Genomic DNA, 19,064 nt, shown 5'->3' on the forward strand with positions numbered 1-19,064 from the left:
CCACTATTTATCTGGAAAAATTCCAAGAGATGAGTTTTATGATATTTATTTTTATGATATTTATTTTATTTGTCAATCGCTTACAAGATAATAGGTATAAGTATATACATAGTTATGAATACACGAAATGGGTACATATAATAAGAAAAATGAAAGAAACAATAGGACAGGGACGGTAGGCACGTTGGTGCGCTTATGCACGCCCCCTACAGACCTCTTAGGAAAGGGGTGAGGTTACTCATTGGCTCAGACAATACATTGTTCTGCTTTTTTGCAGAGCCATCTTCAATCTATCATTTTTTTCTCCTCTGGAAGTTCTCTTGAAAATCAATCCTTTTGCAAAGATCAAGAATCTGTTGTCAGAAATACACCAGAGGTTTACTACTTTAGTTCCTAGTGATTTTAACCAGTATAACGAAACACAAGAAATTCTAAGTGATCTGAAGAACATCTGAACAACACTAGTTGTCTATTGCTGGTATATATCTATATGTGTAGAGACAATATATTTTATGTAAATTATTTTTTTTTCTATGTAGAGATTGACAATCTTTTAAATAAAATGATTACACATCATGTACAACTAATTCTGTTTTTTCAAATATTTAACCTTAAACTTGAACTTCTGTTATATTCTTCCCTAAGAATTTGATAGCATTCTTGTAATTGATTGGGATTTATGAACTCACAATGTATTGGATTTATTAATGGATCCTCAGACATGAACTGAGCAATATAAAATAAATCAGAAACAGATTTTTAGATTACTATAAAAATGAATGCAGTGGGTTCTATTGTGAGGGTAACATTACTCTACTCTACACACTCGTAGGTGCTGACACTTGCCAGCAATGAACGGATTCCTTTGACACCATCAATGAGACTGCTATTTGAGATACACCATTTGAAAACAGCCACCCCTGCTACAGTGTCAAGAGCAGGAATTTTGTATGTGAATCCACAGGATCTTGGTTGGAATCCGTACGTAATCTTTACTAACTAATTCTTGCATAAGAGCTTTTCATTTTAATGTGAAATATGCAATGTCACCAGATAATAAACCAAGGCAATCGTTATCCAAATTGCTTTTGGGGGTTTCTTCTTTATGACCTATTTCTGCTTCTCTGATCAACATTATTGTTATTATATATTATAATTGTTATTGTATATTGTAAAATATATAAAATATATTTTATATATTATAAAATAATTATAATTATAAAATTATTGACATAAGCTGCTACTGCTTAAAGCTTTTTATTTGAAAACCAGGTCATTAATATTTCAACAGACTAAATTATATGCATTCATTTACATGTATTGTGCTGCCTATGATTCTCTTTAAAACATACTCCAGTATTATTGAAAATCAGAAATTTATTCAATATTGTCTGATTGCTAAAAACTCAATGGCAGACTTGAGATATCTGAAATGTTCAGACCATGTCAGGGATACTTAATAAAATTGCAGCCATAGAAGAGTTTATATATTCACAGAATTGTTCCTTTGCTGAATGTGAGGAAACTTGCAACTATTCTCTCTAACCTTCCAAGATTCTAATTCTTGGATGAATTTTGCCCTGTTTTTGGGCAAATGAACAATGTATCCTTTGGAGCCATTGTTTTGTTTTTCTCAGGAATAACCAATAAGACCTACATGTAAATATTCCTTTACATACGTATAATTCTAGAGTATGCAATTTGTTTTGCAGCATGCCAATTTTCCAAAAACTTTTTTTCAATTTAAATCATTGTTTTAAGAATTAAGTCAGAAAGACATTGAACAACATCCAAAAGACACATGTGAATACTTAGTGCTTAGACTTAAAGTATTCTGATAGGGATTACCAGAAATGCTTTAAGAACCAGGTAGTATTCGGTTAGTATAGATAATATTAATATCTGTCATATGCATTTATCAATAATACATATGAAGAAATGTCCTTCTACCTTCCTAATATGGAAAATGGTTGATAGCCTCTGTATAGTAACACATGTATCTTGGGAGAAATCACTGGGTTTTCTTTTCCAGATATGTTGCAAGCTGGATAGAATCAAGGACAGATCAATCTGAAAAAGCAAATTTGACTATTCTCTTTGATAAATATGTTCCTCCATGTTTGGATCAACTCAGAACAAACTTTAAAACTATAATTCCAATATCTGAGAATAGCATTGTGCAGGTATGATTTTTCACTGTATCAGATTTAATTAATGAAGTGATTCATAGTTAAGTAATAAAATTATTTACAAGTAGGGAAGTACTTTTTATTGAGAACTATCCTATCCTAATGGTTATAGAAAATTTGCAGTAAAACCATATTGTACGCATGTGTAAAATATCTTTTGATGGGAAATTATAAAAGTTTAGAATCAAACAGGTTGAAAATGGATTTTTTTTTTCATTCTAAATAAAAATGTGCCCATCATGATATCCACCTGTCCAAGTGCCTTCTGGTTATAAAATTTATATCCTACATCATTACTACCTCTCCAAAATGACTATAAGAGGTTTCTCTTTGGCAACACTCATATAAATATCAAGGCTATGTGGGTCTGCCAGGTTCTTGACTTCCTCCTCTGATGACATCTTACATAAAGCCCTTGGAATGGTAATCCAGAAATTTAAGCTATAGTGTCTTGAATCTAAGGAAATCCTTTAAATCATCAATAACTCTCTTTAGGAATTAATGAATGGTACGAGGGCTAGAAAATTAAAACTGAATCCAGATAAGGTGGGATATCATGAATAATTAATTCTCAAGCTGAGGAAGCACTAGAAAAAGGGTGAAATATAGGGTTTGTCTTTTATTCTAATGTGTCCTAAGATGTATAGATGGTATTAAAGGCAAGCTTCAGTTGGCAAATATTCCTCCAGTTCATTTCCACTCATGATCTGTGAGGGCCTAGCTGAGATGCAGTTTATAGTCTGGGAGTCAGGAGTAAATCATCTCAGTGGCAGTGCCACCAATTACCATTCTGTCAAGGGTAATACATTTGATCCCATTGTTTTTAGTAAATATGTCTGTTCATTAGGCAATTTGAAGCAGTGGTGGGATTCAATTTTTTTTAAATACCGGTTCTGTGGGCGTGGCTTGGTGGGCATGGCAGGGGAAGGATACTGTAAAATCTCCAGTCAGAGGTGGGATTTTCCGGTTCTCCGACCTACTCAAAATTTCTGCTACCGGTTCTCCAGAACTGATCAGAACCTGCCAAATACCACCTCTGGTTTGCAGGACAAAGAGTGCATTTCTTTTAAGATAGTTGATTTTATTTAGTTATGGGGATTTGTTGTTTAATAAAGCAATATTTTTATTATCCTTTTGTATAATGCTCTGGGAATTCTCTGAAAGGCAGAATGACATAAATCATGTTATCTATTTTATATATTTGTGTATGTATGTATGTATGTATGTATGTATGTATGTATGTATGTATTTATTGGATTTATATTGCTACCTATTTGTCCATGGTGATTCAAGGCATCTTACAAGGTATAAAACCAGATTTAACATAGAAAAACTAGTAAGAAGAATTAAATAAATTAATATAATAAAATCATCCCCCACCTCCCAGCCCAGTGACAGCAGATCACATAAGCCATTTAATGGGTTCCACCCCTCTTTGGGTTCCCCAGGTCTTCTGGCAGAACCAGATCTTCAGCACTTTCCAGAAGAGTATTAGAGTGGGAGCTGTTCTAATCTCGGAGCGGATGATGTTCCAGAGAGAGGGAGCCATCACAGAGAAGGCCCTTCTTCTGGGTCCCACCAGGTGTATCTCCCTCAGGGATGAGACCCGCAACATTCCCTGCCTCCCTGTTCTGATGGGTCAGGTAGATGTAGCAGGCAAGAGACAGTCCCTCAGATAATCTGGTCCCAAGCCATGAAGGGATTTAAAGGTGACAACTAACACCTTGAATTGTACCTGGAAGCAAATCGGCAGCCAATGCAGCTCCCGCAGGAGAGGTGATACATGTGCACACCAGGGTCTGCACAAAACCATGCGGGCCACTGCATTTTGCACTAACTGGAGCCTCCGTGTGCTTTTCAAGGGCAGCCCCATGTAGAGCACATTGTGATAGTCAAGATGGGAAGTGACTAAGGCATGGGTGACTGTGAGTAGGGATTGTTTGTCCAGGAAAGGGTGTAACTGGTGCACAACCCACAGTTGCACGAAGGACCTCCTGGCCACAACCATCACCTCCTCTTTGAGCATGAGCTGTGAGTCCAGGAGAACCTCCAGATTATGCACAGGGTCTATTTGAGATAGTGCTACCCATCCAGGACCAAAGATGGCAATTCTCCCTGAGCCAACGAACCCCAAACCCAGAGCCACTCGGTCTTACCAGGGTTTAGTTTCAATCCAACCCCTAACAGCCTCCACACAGTGCAAGAGGGTTATTGGTGATACCTCAGTCCATGGTGATGGATGATCTTACTCAGAGGATTAATATAAATGTTGAACAGGAGTAGAAAGAGTACCAAGCCCTGTAGCACCCCGCAAAGCAGTGGGAAAGGGCTGGATCTCTCCCTTCCTACCAACACTTACTCCAAGCAGCTGCTGAGGAAGGAAGTGAACCAGGATAGCATATCCCCCGAAGCCACTCCAGGAGAATATCATAGTCGATGGTATCGGCCAAGAGATCAAGTAGAGCAAGGATGGATAAACTATCCCAATCCCACTCCCACCAGATATCATCCAAAAGTGCAACCAATGCTGTTTCTGTCCTGACTGATAGGGATTGAGATAATCCATTTCAATCTATGATGTATAGTAGCAACCGTGTATACTTATTTCAGACTGTACGGGGAAAAAAACTCTTATTATGGTGTATGTAGTATTACAATAGAATAATATAATTATACAGTTATGGAACCAATTGCCAGAGAATGATTTACCTGACTATTTTAAAAAAGCTCCTGCATTCAGTCATGCAACCTCTTTTCTGTTGGTGCTCATTAGGTGTAAAGAATCCCCCCTCCCCGTTTTGGAGGTGTTTAATGTTCTCTGAACATAAACAGGATTTTTTTTTAAAGACAGACTTCATTTTATAAAAAGGGCTCTGACAGCTTCATTATCATTATGAAAGAATAAATTATTAGAAAGTGGAAAACTGGAATTTTGCATGTAAAATGTTTATTTATTTACATAAACAAATTAATGTAGCTGCTCAATTTACACAGTGACTCCCAGTATCTTGGGGTTTGGCATTTTAAACTCAAAACCGAGTTATCCTGCTTAAAGTATAACACATACATTTGTGTTTTGGAAAAAGGACTACTGCAGAAAACTGGCAAATTACTATTGAATCCAGTGATGTAATCCCAGAAAGGTTCAAGGCCACAGGTTGCATATAACAGTATAGTGTCCGGATCTTTATGCTGTTATTCTCATTATCTCTTTGCTTTTCATTCCTTCACGCTGAGAGGAAAAGAAAAAGTTTAATATGTTTTGCATGAAATTAATTTGAATATTGCATGTAATTAAGCTCAATAATCTACTTTCTTATGGTATAATTTCTTTGTTTATATGCTATTTACTTGTGCTTGCCTTATCAGCTATAACAGTTCTGAGTGGCTCAATCCACACAAAATATATGTCTCCATCTTTTGAATTTTCCTCTGGCTTGTTTCCTTTTTTGTGTGTGTAGACTCTTTGTACTCTCCTTGACTGTTTATTGACCTCTGAAAATATGTCCCCTGATGGACCTAGAGACCTATATGAAACATATTTTGCCTTCGCCTGTGTGTGGGCATTTGGTGGGGCTCTATTTCAAGACCAGGTATGTCAAAAATCAACTTGTTTAAATTCCAAATTTGGTGGGGGGGGGGGCTGTTCAGGTAAGCAAACTGTTGTATATGGTCTTTCACCTGTGCAATAAAAATACAGCCAACAGAGTCAGTAAAAGAGGATGGATTAAATGTCTTATTGATGTTAGAGGCAGTCTCCATGTCATAAATAATATTACCAATTTCAGAGTGGATCATGATCCTTCAAGAAAGACTAAAAAGAATTGAATTGGCTCTTATATTTTTCATATATTTTGGCTGGAAGTTGAAGAGAAATAAATTACACAATAAAGGTCATAAGTGGCACAAGTTGTTTATAAATAAACTGAACAAAGATAAACTGGCATCAGAGATACATCAGTATACTATAAGAAATAACACAGATTAGGTCCTTATACATCATGTTAGCTTTGAAGGAAAAAAGAGGGTGTGTGTAATACCTACAGCTATTTGAAGGAAATGCAAGCTGACACCTTTGCAGCTGTATATGGTCTAAAACACCTTGTTTCCTTTGGATCTGGCGTGTCCCATAGAGCTAACATAGGTGTTTAGGTAGAAAGTTGTGAGTTGCGGTATATAGTCCTTGACTTATGATCACAATTGAGCCCACAATTTCTGTTGCTAAGCAAGACAGTTGTTACATGAGTTTTGCTCCATGTTAGGATCTTTTGTTGTTGTTGCCACAATTGATAAGTGAACCACTGCAGTTATTAAATTAGTTACATAGTTGTAAGTGAATCTGATTTTCCCATCAACTTCGCTTGTCAGAAGTTCACAAAGGTGATCACATGACCCTGGGGCACTGCAACTATCATAAATATGAGTCAGTTGCCAAGCATCTGAATTTTGATCACGTGATCATGGAGATGATACAACAGTTGTAAGTGAGAAAAATGGCCATGTCACTTTTTAAAGGGCTATTGTAACTTTGAATGACTACTTAAGTGAACTGTTGTAACTTGAGGACTACCTGGACCATCTGCAGGAACTTTTTTACTGAAAATGAAAAAACACAGATGTAATCAAATATGTATGCTGTGCATCACATAAATCAAAATAATTTCCAAAAATTGTTAGGTTAGATCTATTCAATGATTTTTTTTCTTATTCCCTTCAAAAATATTCATAATTAGTAAAATAATGAGAAAATGGAATTTAAGAAAACCCACATACAGGTTTAGATTGTTTGGTAACTAGTTTAGATTTTAAGAATAAAATCATCTAAAGAAACGCTCCCCAGTAGAAATATTGTCCTATTTTGAAGCAATGAAAATGTTTGATAAAATGCAATTTAAATTATTTCACAATATTGATGTATGTTCCCAGGCAATGTACACTTAATAGCTAAATGATTGTACAGTATCATATATACAGTTAGATAACAAAATCAATATTTTTTAGCTTTACAGTTACCGAGCTGAATTTAGCCAATGGTGGTTTAAGGAGATGAAATCTGTGAAGTTTCCTTCTCATGGTACAATATTTGACTATTATCTTGATCCCAAAACTAAGAAATTTTTCTCTTGGAATGATAAAATTAGCAGTTTTGTCATGGATCCAGAAACACCCTTTCAGGTATTTTAATTTGTTTTCTTGTTAATAAATAATAAGAGATGAATGTAGGGACTTTGAGGTTTTATCTTTGTTGTTTTCATTTTTTTTTCCTAAAAGCATGCTTCTTTTAAAATCTGTGTGCAGTACACATTAGGGCTGCTTTTATATGTTTTACATCTAATAACAGGGAAAAGAAACTAATGGAAACCAATTCAATTGATATGGTGAGAACATTTAATAGTTCCATTTCTTTACAAAGGATATCGTGAAAGAAGCTCATGGAACTACATTTCAGTGACCTAAAGCAAAGTTTCTAATTTCTTTATGTGAGTGAAAGTAGAAAAGAGAAAAAACACATACAGACGTCTCCATGGTCATGTGGCCGGCATGACTAAATGCCAAAGGCACACAGAACGCTGTTACCTTCCCACCAAAGGTGGTCCCTAGTTTTTACTTACATTTTTCATGTGTTTTCAAACTGCTAGGTTGGCAAGAGCTGGGACGAGTAATGGGAACTCACCCCATTACGTGGCACTAGGGATTCGAACCGCTGCCAACCTTTCGATCAACAAGCTCAGTGTCATAGCCACTGAGCCACCGTGCCCCTATCTTTACAAATAATCAAAAATTATTCAGATCTTTACAAATAATCAGAAATGCTAAAACTTTTACATTGCACAAACATACATAATCATTGACTCTGCACTCTGTAGTAAGTGATATTTAAAAATGTAAATAGATTTCAGTAGCATATTAACATCAATATGCTGACTACCTGCACTGGTTTGTGTATTTGTGTGTGTATTTTAGGCAGAGCTTGTTCACACATCTGAAACCACATGTCTTAAATATTTTGTGGAGCTGCTATTGGAAAAAAGCAAGCCAGTGATGCTGGTTGGAAATGCTGGGGTAGGCAAAACATTGCTTATTGGGAAATGCCTGGCCACCCTTTCAAAAGATTTTCTGGTCTCAAAAGTTCCATTCAACTATTACACCAGTTCAGCAACATTACAAAGTAAGCCGGCTCTATTGTTATTGTTCAGGCTTTCCCTTTGAGCATTAGTGTATAATCATCCGAGCTCTTTATTACTGACCTTGCATTTACTTCTTACCTCTTTTGATCTGAGTGCCCTTTCCTTTTCACCCTTTCTGTTTGACTTCCCTTAACAACAACAAAAAAAATCCTGCATGTAAAAATTATTCAGCAACCAAGTATATTATACTGTATCCTTCATCTCATCCCTTCCTTCTTTGTAATACTCTTTCAGAATGTTTGTTCTGACTGATACTGTACCTTTCGACTCAGTGTGAAGATTCAAGGCAACTAATAATCACTAATAAAAATATTTGTTAAAAACCATTCATAAGGGCAAATCAAAATTAGAGGTTATATTTTGGCTGGTCTTCTAAGAAAGGAAGAATGGTGGCAAAAAGCTGAGAAACTACATTCCACAGTTCTGGAGCCAGTGGTGAGAAACCCTCTACAGAACTCTAGGTTAGAAAGACAGTGGAGACATCTTCAGACATCCTAAATAATTTGAAGTTTAATGTCATCAATTTAAATTCTGCATGATAAACAAATGGCAGTCATCACCAGGCTTCCATTCTTCTACATGTCATCTTTGCCTTAGTTGCAACATCTAAACATTTATAATTTAATATAGTCCTATGTAGAGCTCAAGGATATAATGATATGTTATCTGCTTATTATATAAGTCATATTTTTTATCAGTAGAAGGACTGGCTACAGGGAGCTGTTTTCAAAATGGACATGGACGTGATCGTTCTGTCACATAAAATGCTGGTGCTGGATTGCAACCATATTTACTTTGTTCAAATTGTTCTCATTTGCAAATATGAATAGGAAACATATTGAAAACACATATCTTTCTTTTTCAAGTATCCTGATTTAGAATTATAGCAAAAGTTTTAAGATCCTAGGAAGAGAATTAATGCACTTTGTTAATTTAAAATATAGCACACCTCATACTCATGCACTTGTAAGCATGTTTCTGGAATATTTTAAATTGCTTAGATTACACATGAAAAGCACAGCTAAAAAAAGTTTCAGGAGTATAAAATTGCAAACCATTCAAAACCATTTGGAGAACTATAATTCAAGACTGACTACTTTAAAATATGGCAGTAAGGTCACTGAACTCATTTGATGCGTCTACTGTTTTAATAAGATTATTATAGTACATTGAACACATGTTATGTATATATAAACTCATGTACCCAATTTTAGTATTATGGTAGGATAGTGATAACCCTGAATAAAGCTCATGAAAGACATTTTTTGGGGTAACTGAAGTAACATATATGTTCTGTGTATTATTCTTTAGTACATGTTGTGAATATGTGATATATATGTCAGTGCAAGTGAGGGAGGAAGAGATAAAAAACTAATTATGAATAAGGATATTAAATATGTTAAGGTTTAACTGTTCTTAAGAAAAATACTTAATGATATTTCTGTCCAATAATCAGCAAACAATTTATAATTCATTCAGTTTACTTTATAATTATATTTCAAATTATGATTATGCTTTAAAATGATTTATTACTGGTAATAAATGAATGTCAGACAATGTTTCTTCAAGAGATTCAAATAATTATTAACTTTTGCTGGTAATAAAGTGTCTTTTAAAAGAAAATGCACTTTTAAATAGTTAACAACTGCTGTGTTACATAAGTCAGAAAAAATAACAGGTTCCAATCAATGAGTAGCACAGTTTATGTTCAGTGCAAATTCTCTTTAAGTCAACATCATACACTGTTATAAAATGAACAGAAAACACTTCCAATCTGGAATGGATGAAGAAAGCACTGTTCTAACAAGAGTAATTTAATTTGAGTACAATGTTCTCTTCTGTTTTTGTATTAAGTTATCTGGTTATTTTGTGGCTGAAGCACTTTTTTCATGAACATTTGTGATGTTTCTTGAATGCCCTGTTGGAAAGCTACTCTATATATTTTTAATAGAAAAGCAAGATATAAATGTATTAAATAATTGCATTTTAATTATAGATCTATTTTATATTATTAAATAATCATGCACCATAACACATTTTAGGAATTCTTGAAAAACCCTTAGAGAAAAAAGCTGGCCGTAACTATGGTCCTGTGGGAAACAAAAAATTAATTTATTTTATTGATGACCTGAACATGCCAGAAGTGGACATTTATGGGACAGTTCAGCCTCATACACTAATTCGGCAGCACATAGATTATAGACATTGGTAAGTCTTTATTATTATGGTTGGTTGCGCAATCAGCCAGATGTTTAGACAGGATTTAGTATTTTAATTAACCTATCATTCCTCAAGGATTTTGGATAGGTAGACGTTGTTTCATGGTGTTAAAGGCATCTTTGCAAAATGTAAGCTTTCCAGTAAGTAAAGTTGCCTTTTGCAATTTTTGAAATTGAATGATGGAGATTTATCAGATTTTATCAATACTGATGGGGTTCAAGTACATAGTCCTCTGGTTGTTTTGAGTTTGCACCTGAAACACCTAGTACCTATATACTACAACTCACAAAGTACCTAGTACTTTGGTTTCTTTAGCTATTCTATTTCTATTTGCCAATCTTTGCCTTCTATTATCTTCTCCAGTTCTTTTTCTTCTACTCTGCTGCAATATTCACTAACTAGATTTAAGTGTTATGTGATACCATTTTTCTCCCAAAACAAGACCTTTAGGAAAATAAGCCCTATCTTGATTTTTATGTGTGCAACTAATATAAACCTCTACCCCCAAAATAAGCCCTTGTTAAGATCCCACCCACTCTGTCCCACTGTCTAGTTGTATGAAATGGAGTGAGGTGTAAAAATCAAGGTAGGGTGGAGGTCAGGGGGTAGAGCTCCCCCATGTGCCCTGCACCCACTTACCTTAGAAGCACTGTAGCCAGGCCTCTGACATCCTTACACCTGTTGTGCTGCTGCTCAACTTCTGTAGCCGGTCACCACATGGTAGGTTGCACCACTGCCATGACTTGTGGCAGGATGCCATGTGCTACAGCTTTCTGCCATAAGCAACAGCACGATGAGCCATGCGGCATCCTGTCACAAGTGGCGGCACCAGTGTGATACACCACATGGCATCTGGCCATGAGTGGCTGTGAGCGGCCACAGAAGAAGTCAGGTGGTGACACAATAGATATCGGGGCATGGAGGCTGGCTGCAGTGGTCATAAGGTAAGCAGGTAAGACATATCCTGAAAATAGGACCTGGTGTTTATTTTTGAGTCTAAAAGAAAATAAGACAGAGTCTTATTTTTGGGAAAACACAGTAAGTATTGTCCATTTGAATTCTTAAGTCCCAGACCACTTTAGCTTTTTTATTACTTTGTCTACTTTGTCGTCCCACCAGTTCTGCATGCTGGCAAGTATTTCTTCCAGATTTTTCAATGCACCATTGTTGTTACTTTGTTATAACATTGTTTGTAGTCAGTTTATGTACTCTTCTTGCAACAGCTAACTAGTCCACTGGGTCTTCAGCTTCTTTGCAGATACAACATTTGCTGTCTGCTGCTGTCTTCTCAATTTTGGTTTTGTATGAATTTGTTTTTAAGCTTTGGTCTTAGTCTGAATTAGACCCTCTGTCCTTTCTTCAATTTTCCTGCTTTAGCCATTGCTAGGTCTTATGAAATTATTAACATGCAAGTCCAACTTGGCTGGCATGCGTTTATGTGGGACAGAAAGAGTAAACAACATTCGTACTTTCAAAGGCACTGGATGAGGAATGTTCTGTTAAATACTTGGGAAAAGATAAAAAAGTATCACTACCCTAAGGTTTCACTGTGGTTATCAACAGTGGAAGCAGTCATACATCCAAATGTTCTGGACTGTGATAAAATTGTAAGATATAGAGATTTATTAAACAAAAAAGGAGAATTAAAAAATAGGAACCAACTACAGCTCCAGGGAATTGAGATTGGATGGTGGCCCTTTGTACAAATACAAACACATTATAAAAAAGATAGAGAACCATTTGGTTTTCATATGATTCAACAGGAATTAGATAAGATATGGCATGGAGAAGAAAGGAAAATGATCAGTAAAATTTATAAATACCAATTAGACTATAAATTAAAAGGGGAAACAGATAAAGACTGTATGATAGTTTGGGCTAAGACTGTGGGCCATAATATCAACCTAGACCAATGGGAACATATCTGGCAGAAAAATTATAGATTAACTATGTCAGTTTTCTATAAAGACAATCTATATAAAATGGTGCGTCGCTGGCATTTACCTCCAGCGTGATGAGCTAAGATGTTCCCCAATTTGCCACCTAACTGCTGGAAGTGTAACTATATCCAAGGAACATATTTCCACATGTGCTGGACTTGCCCATGTGCACAGAAGTTTTGGCAAAAAATTAGAACTTGGATATTAGATATAACGAAACAAGAACTAAAATTTGAACCTGAAAATTTCTATTAGGCATGATAGATCCAAAAATGGGGGAAAAGACCAATATCTGATTCTGCATATCATAACTGTGGCCAGAATAAGCTTTGGTCAAAATTGGAAATTGGCCACCATCCCCTCAGAAGACATGATAATTAAAAAAAATGCATGAGTGTGCTGAGATGGACAGTTTAACCAAACTGTTAAAAAATAATCAAGATAGTGACTATTACAAAATATGGAATATCTGGTATGATTGGTTGAAGAAAATAAGGGAGATGTGCAAATAATTGTAAAGTTTATAGAGAACTAAAGACTCTAAAAGGATGAGGAAGTTATTGTAACAAGGTAGAATACGTCAATGATGGGAAAATACAAGTGTAACCAGTGCTTAAAGCTAACTGTAAAATGTTATATATGCGTGCGTGCGTGTGTGTGTGTGTGTGTGTGTGTGTGTGTGTGTGTGTGTGTGTATTTGGGTTTTTTTTTTTTTTGAAAACAACTTTATTGATTTTTTAAAAACAAACAAAACAAACAGAACATAAAACCATCAGCTCTCTTCCCATACATATATACAAACAGTGTGTCGGTTGGTTCATCAGTTTTGTGCATTAATTTCGTAGTCTCAATTACAGTTACATTACATAATAACTCATATTATCAATCCAAACTTATATATCCTAGTATCACTATTAGAAAATCATTTGACTATAATTTTATTCATTCATACTTTATGAGATAACTATAATTTAGGTAGTTTATTCTATAACAAATCATATAATCATACCAAATCTATCCTAAAAACACTTTATAGATATGATGTCAAGTAACAAAGAAAAAGAAAAACCAAGGATATTCCTTGTAATCTAACATTCTAAATATTCTATTATTATATTTTATCATCCAACCATTGATAGAAAAGGTCCCAAATTTTATAGAATTGTTTATCCTCTTGCTCTCTAATTTCAAATGTCAATCTACTCATCTTAGCACATTCCAATATTTTCTTGATAATTTCTTCCTGCAATGGTATTTTCTCATTTTTCCAATTTTTAGCAAATACAATCCTAGCCGCTGTTAATACATTTACAATCAGATATTTCAAGTCTTTACTATATGTATCTGGTAAGATTCCCAATAAAAAAACTCCAGTTTCAAATCTATGTGTTTCTTTGTCATTTTTTCCAACCACATGCGGATTTTAGTCCAATATTTTCTAGCATCCTCACAAGTCCACCACATATGGTAATATGAGCCAGGTATCTGATGACATTTCCAGCATTTTTCAGATTTATTCTTGAACATTCTTGCTATCCTTGTCGGGGGAATGTGCCACCTGTAAAACATCTTATACAGATTTTCTTTATAAGCTGTTGACATTGTCATTTCATAATTTTGCGACCATAGTTTTTGCCATTTCTCTAAATCAATCCCATATCCAAAATTCTTCCCCCAAACAATCATAGTTTCTTTAACTTGTTCTTCCTCTAGCTTAATTCCCAGTAAATAACCATATAATTTTTTTTTCTTAAAAAGCCAATACAACATCTTATTTAAAGACAGAATTATTCCAAGTTATCACATTTCCAAACAAGCACAATTTGATATATATATTTACCTTATCTGTTCATCTTCATATCTTATCCCAAACTTCTCTTTATTACTTCCTTTCCTTCTATTTATTCAAATTATATCTCTTTAACTTTAGATTGTATACATTTTTTATATCCATCTGTCTTATACATTTTCATTATTCTCTTCCAATAAAAAAACAAACAAGACATAAAACATAAAAACATAAACATCTTTTCTGAAAGTTGCTTGATCCCGGGTTAAAACTCATCCTACAGACACCTCTTCAAAAAACATGTTCCTTTTATATATCATTCCATATCTTATTACCGTTTTCCATTTTCAATATAGCTTCTTCCTTTTTTTAACTCTCTTAATTTTATTCTACTTATCTCAGTTCAAGTCATAATACTTAACATTCTTTGTCTGTTCTCAACTATCCATTCATTTTTTCTCTTTAAACAAAACCTCTCCTGTACACTAATTAGAGTATGGTGCCTTTAACTCTTTCCCCTAACCTAATAATACTTAATATCACACATAACTTGTATTGGGATTCTGTTTAGCACATCCTAAAATCACACAATATATTATATAAAGAGAAAAAGAAAAAAGAAAGAACGACAATAACAAACAAATTTATAGATATATAATATAGGTAGTACCCCTGTCAAAACCATTTTAATCGTACCTATTGATACTTATTTATATATTTATATCTTAAACATTTTATTCTATAAATGCCTATAATAACACAATCTTATGTACCTTACAGAATCCCTTTTTCAATTAAATTTACCCATTGTCTCTAAATAAGTTTTGTTTCTTCAAATCTTGCTTCCCATCATTAAGACTTCTCACCCCTTCCTTTCTCCCTTGCTTATTCTTTTCCTTACCCTGCTTACCCCTTTGTCTTTCCACCTCCCTTTTCTTCTTGTGCTTTCCCCCTTCCTGTTGTTTTCTAATCTTATATCCACCCTTCAACTCATTTTTATCTTTTTTGGTTGTTTTTTTTAGGTTTTAAAATCCCTTTTTCCTTTTCCTCTTCCTCCTTCTTCTCCCCCAATAGAGTCACATGTTCATCAAAAATGGTTCCTTCTTTGTCCCAATTATCCTGCTGCGCAATCAATTCTCCATAGGAATGCACCGCCATTTCTAGAGATTGAAAAAGAATGTCCAAGGTATCTTTCCAGTCTTGTTCTTCCTTTTTATATTTTAGATATTCAGTTTTAAATTCATCCAAAAATGGTGCCATTATAAAGAGGAGAAAATTTTTCCCAAAACAACCACCCAAGTGTTTTTAAACAAAGAAAAAAAAAGTTTCCCAAAAGATGCAATGTCACCAAACAATCCAGATAGACTATTTCATTTAGCACTTTTTCCCTTCTTCCATTTCTTTTTCTGGGGTTGCTATTAAATCACAAAATTCCAATTATAATATGTCTTTTGAAGTCTTATTAATGTTCAAATGGCTCTTTAAAATTCTAGGCAGTCTGCTCCTTATTTTCAACTTCTACTTCAATTTTCTTCCTCTCCCTTCCCACTCACAGCAGAAGAAAAAATTTTCTTTAAATATTTAGAAATCCATATCCCTTTGGCATTAGCACAGTCTTTAGCATTTAGCATACCTTCAATGCGGGTTTCCAATTTCTCTCAAAGCTGTTCCGTTTGGAAGGAGAGTGAAAAGGAAAAAAGTTTTCCCTTTGATATCCATTCGCTGCTTACTCAGTCTGGGAACAACGTGTCTTTAGTAGGTGTTAAATACCAGGATACTTTCACTGTTCCTTTGTCCCGGTCAGCAAAATCAGTTTCATTTCTTCACAAACCCCTCCAGCACATTCCTTTTCCCGGCTGAGCTCTTCTAAGTGGCGGCCATTAAGACCGCCGTTCAGTTGCCATCGGAGAGGGAGATTTAGCCGGCTAGGGAAGAGAGATGCGATGTCTCTCGTCCCTGCCAGAACCCCCCAGTCTTCACCACCTTCTACAAAGGTGGCTTAGCCCCGAAGCCAAAAGGCTCGAGGCACTCAGGCAGTGAACACAGGCAGAAACCATGCACAGTCACGGAATCCTGCCTGCACTGAAGCACCACAAGCTGGAAGTCCCCAATAACCATATAATTTTTTAATCACCTTTTCATCAGTACCTGTCAAAATCTTATCTAGATCAGTCTGTTTATCATAAAATCCCTCTGTTTTAGAATCTTCATCATACCTTGAGCGTATTTGCGCATATGAAAACCAATTCATCTTTATACCTTGTTCCTCTAAGTTTTGCATTGATTTAAGTTCACCCTTTTCATCCAATAGTTCTCCATATCTAACTGTTTGTTCCTTCTTATAAATTATAGGATAGGAAAATGCTTCAATAGTCGATAACCAAACTGGAATTTTCAAATAACATTGTCTTTTTATCTTCTCCCAGTTTAACCACAAAGACTCCCGTATATAATGTCTTCTAAAGTAACCCTGTGTTTTAGTTCCCTTAAACCATAAGAAAGCGTGCCAACCCAACAGCAAATCATGACCTTCTAATGTCAACAATCTAATCTTTCTTAATGTTATCCATTCCTTGACCCACATCAAATTTGCAGCTTGGTAATACAACTCCCAATTAGGAAGGCCAAAACCTCCTCTAATTCTAGCATCTTGCAAAAGCTTTAGCTTTATTCTCGCTTTTTTACCTTGCCATATATACTTCAGCACAATTTTATTTAAGTCCTCAAAATAGTCTTTTCCGAGCCTGATTGGTATTGTTTGAAACAAATATAAGATTCTGGGTAAAATATTCATCTTGTTTGTTGAAATTCTCCCTATTAATGACAATTGTAAGTTTTCCCATTTCTTCAAATCTAAGGCTATCTGTTGTTTAAGTTTAATATAATTATTCTCTTTTAATGTACTACATCTTGATGTCAAGTATATCCCCAAATACTTGACCTTGTTCGTGACTTGGATTTTCAACAGGTTTGCCAGTTCTTCTCTTTGTCTTAGTAGCATGTTCTTTGTCAAGATCTTTGTTTTATCTTTATTTGTTTTCAGACCAGCCACCTCGCCATATGTCTCTATCTTTTCCAATAGCTTTGGAGCTGTTTCTAAGGGGTCTTCCAAAATAAAGGCTAAGTCATCCACAAAGGCTTGCAATTTGAATTCTTCCTTTTTGATTTTCATTCCTTTTATGCTTTTATCATCTCTAATATTTCTATTCAACACTTCCAAGGTCAATACAAATAGCAAAGGAGATAGGGGACATCCTTGTCTTGTGCCTTTTCTTATATTAATAAAGTCTGTAAGTTCTCCCTCCATCATTACCTTTGCCGTTTGCTTATGATATATGGCTTCTATTGCTTGAATAAATTTTCTGGCAAAACCCATCTGTTCCAGTAGTAGTAACATAAATCTCCAGTTCACATTATCAAATGCCTTTTGAGCATCTAGGAATATCAAAGCCATTTGCTTTTCAGGATGTGCCTCATAGTATTCCAAAGTATCCAGGATTACTCTCATGTTGTCTCTAATTTGTCTCTTTGGCAGAAATCCATTTTGATCTGGATGAATGAAATTATTTAAATATTTTTTAAGTCTTTCTGCTAAAATTGAAGCAAAGATTTTATAGTCTGCATTTAATAAAGAGATAGGTCTATAGTTCTTAATTTGCAGTGGATCAGCCTCTTCTTTTGGAATAAGTGTAATATAAGCCTCTGACCATGTTTTAGGTATCATCTTCTTTGACATAGCTTCATTCATGACTTCTAACAATGGAATGCTCAATGATTCTTGTAGTGTTTTATAGAATTCTGCCGGAAGCCCATCTGGACCTGGTGCTTTCCCATTATTTTGTTTCTTAAGTGCTTCAGTTAATTCCATCATTGTTATATTACTTTCTAACATTTCTTCAGTCTCTTTAGATATCTTAGGTAGGTTAGCATTCTGTAAATACTGTTTGACTTTTTCCTCATCAATATTCTCTTGCTTATATAGTTGCCCATAGAAGTCTTGAATAATTTCCTTTTTCTCCTTATTACCATGACAAACCTGGCCTTGGTCATCTATTAACTGCGATATTTTCCTTGATTCTTTTTACTTTCTCAATTTATATGCTAGCCATCTACCTGGTTTATTTGCATCTTCAAAATAGTTCTGTTTAGCACTTCTAATTTTCTGTGCCAATTCTTCTTTCTGGTCCATTTGGCCCATTTTATGTTTGATTATGTCCGGTTTTAGTTTGTCTTTTTTCTGCTGCATTTTCTGTAGTTCTTTTTCAAGTCTTTTATACTCATCTTCTAAAACTTTAGTGGCTTGCCTTTTCCTGATGTTCTTTTTTCTTATATAGTCTATTATCAAGCCTCTAGCATATGCCTTCATTGTGTCCCAGACATTCTGAATTTTTATTTTTATTTTATTTTCTCTAAAGAAAAAGGCCAATTTTTTCTCCATCCATTGTGTAAAATCTTTTTCCTTTAAAATAGTATTATTTAACGTCCATCTCGATCTTTTTTTTCGTCCTTTCCATTTAATTGTCATTGGATTATGGTCTGCCCAAGTACTTGTTTCAATGTTTGTTTCTTGAATATTAGATATTAGTTCTGTTGAGATCCATATCATATCTAATCTGGACCATGATAAATGTCTATTTGAATAGAAAGTGTATTGTTTAGTTTTAGCAGGTTAATTCGTCTGTCATTTAAAAAAAGGATTTAGGGAGAATCTTTCTATTTTGCTTTGTTGTTGTTGCTA

At 34.8% G+C, this 19,064-nt stretch overlaps 1 protein-coding gene across 1 annotated transcript in view; it reads left to right on the top strand.

Moving 5' to 3' along the window:
* The window catches only part of DNAH11 (dynein axonemal heavy chain 11), a 191,623-nt gene that overhangs the window by 75,516 nt on the left and 97,043 nt on the right, over positions 1 to 19,064 (top strand). Inside the window, 6 exon segments of the mRNA XM_087918377.1 lie at positions 833 to 981; positions 2,033 to 2,183; positions 5,651 to 5,782; positions 7,191 to 7,364; positions 8,154 to 8,358; positions 10,420 to 10,585. Coding sequence (XP_087774503.1) covers positions 833 to 981; positions 2,033 to 2,183; positions 5,651 to 5,782; positions 7,191 to 7,364; positions 8,154 to 8,358; positions 10,420 to 10,585 — 977 coding nt within the window.

The sequence above is a fragment of the Pseudonaja textilis genome, chromosome Z (assembly GCF_049901715.1).
Source record: "Pseudonaja textilis isolate UNSWEBS1 chromosome Z, rPseTex1.2, whole genome shotgun sequence".
In the NCBI taxonomy this organism is placed as follows: Eukaryota; Metazoa; Chordata; class Lepidosauria; order Squamata; family Elapidae; genus Pseudonaja; species Pseudonaja textilis.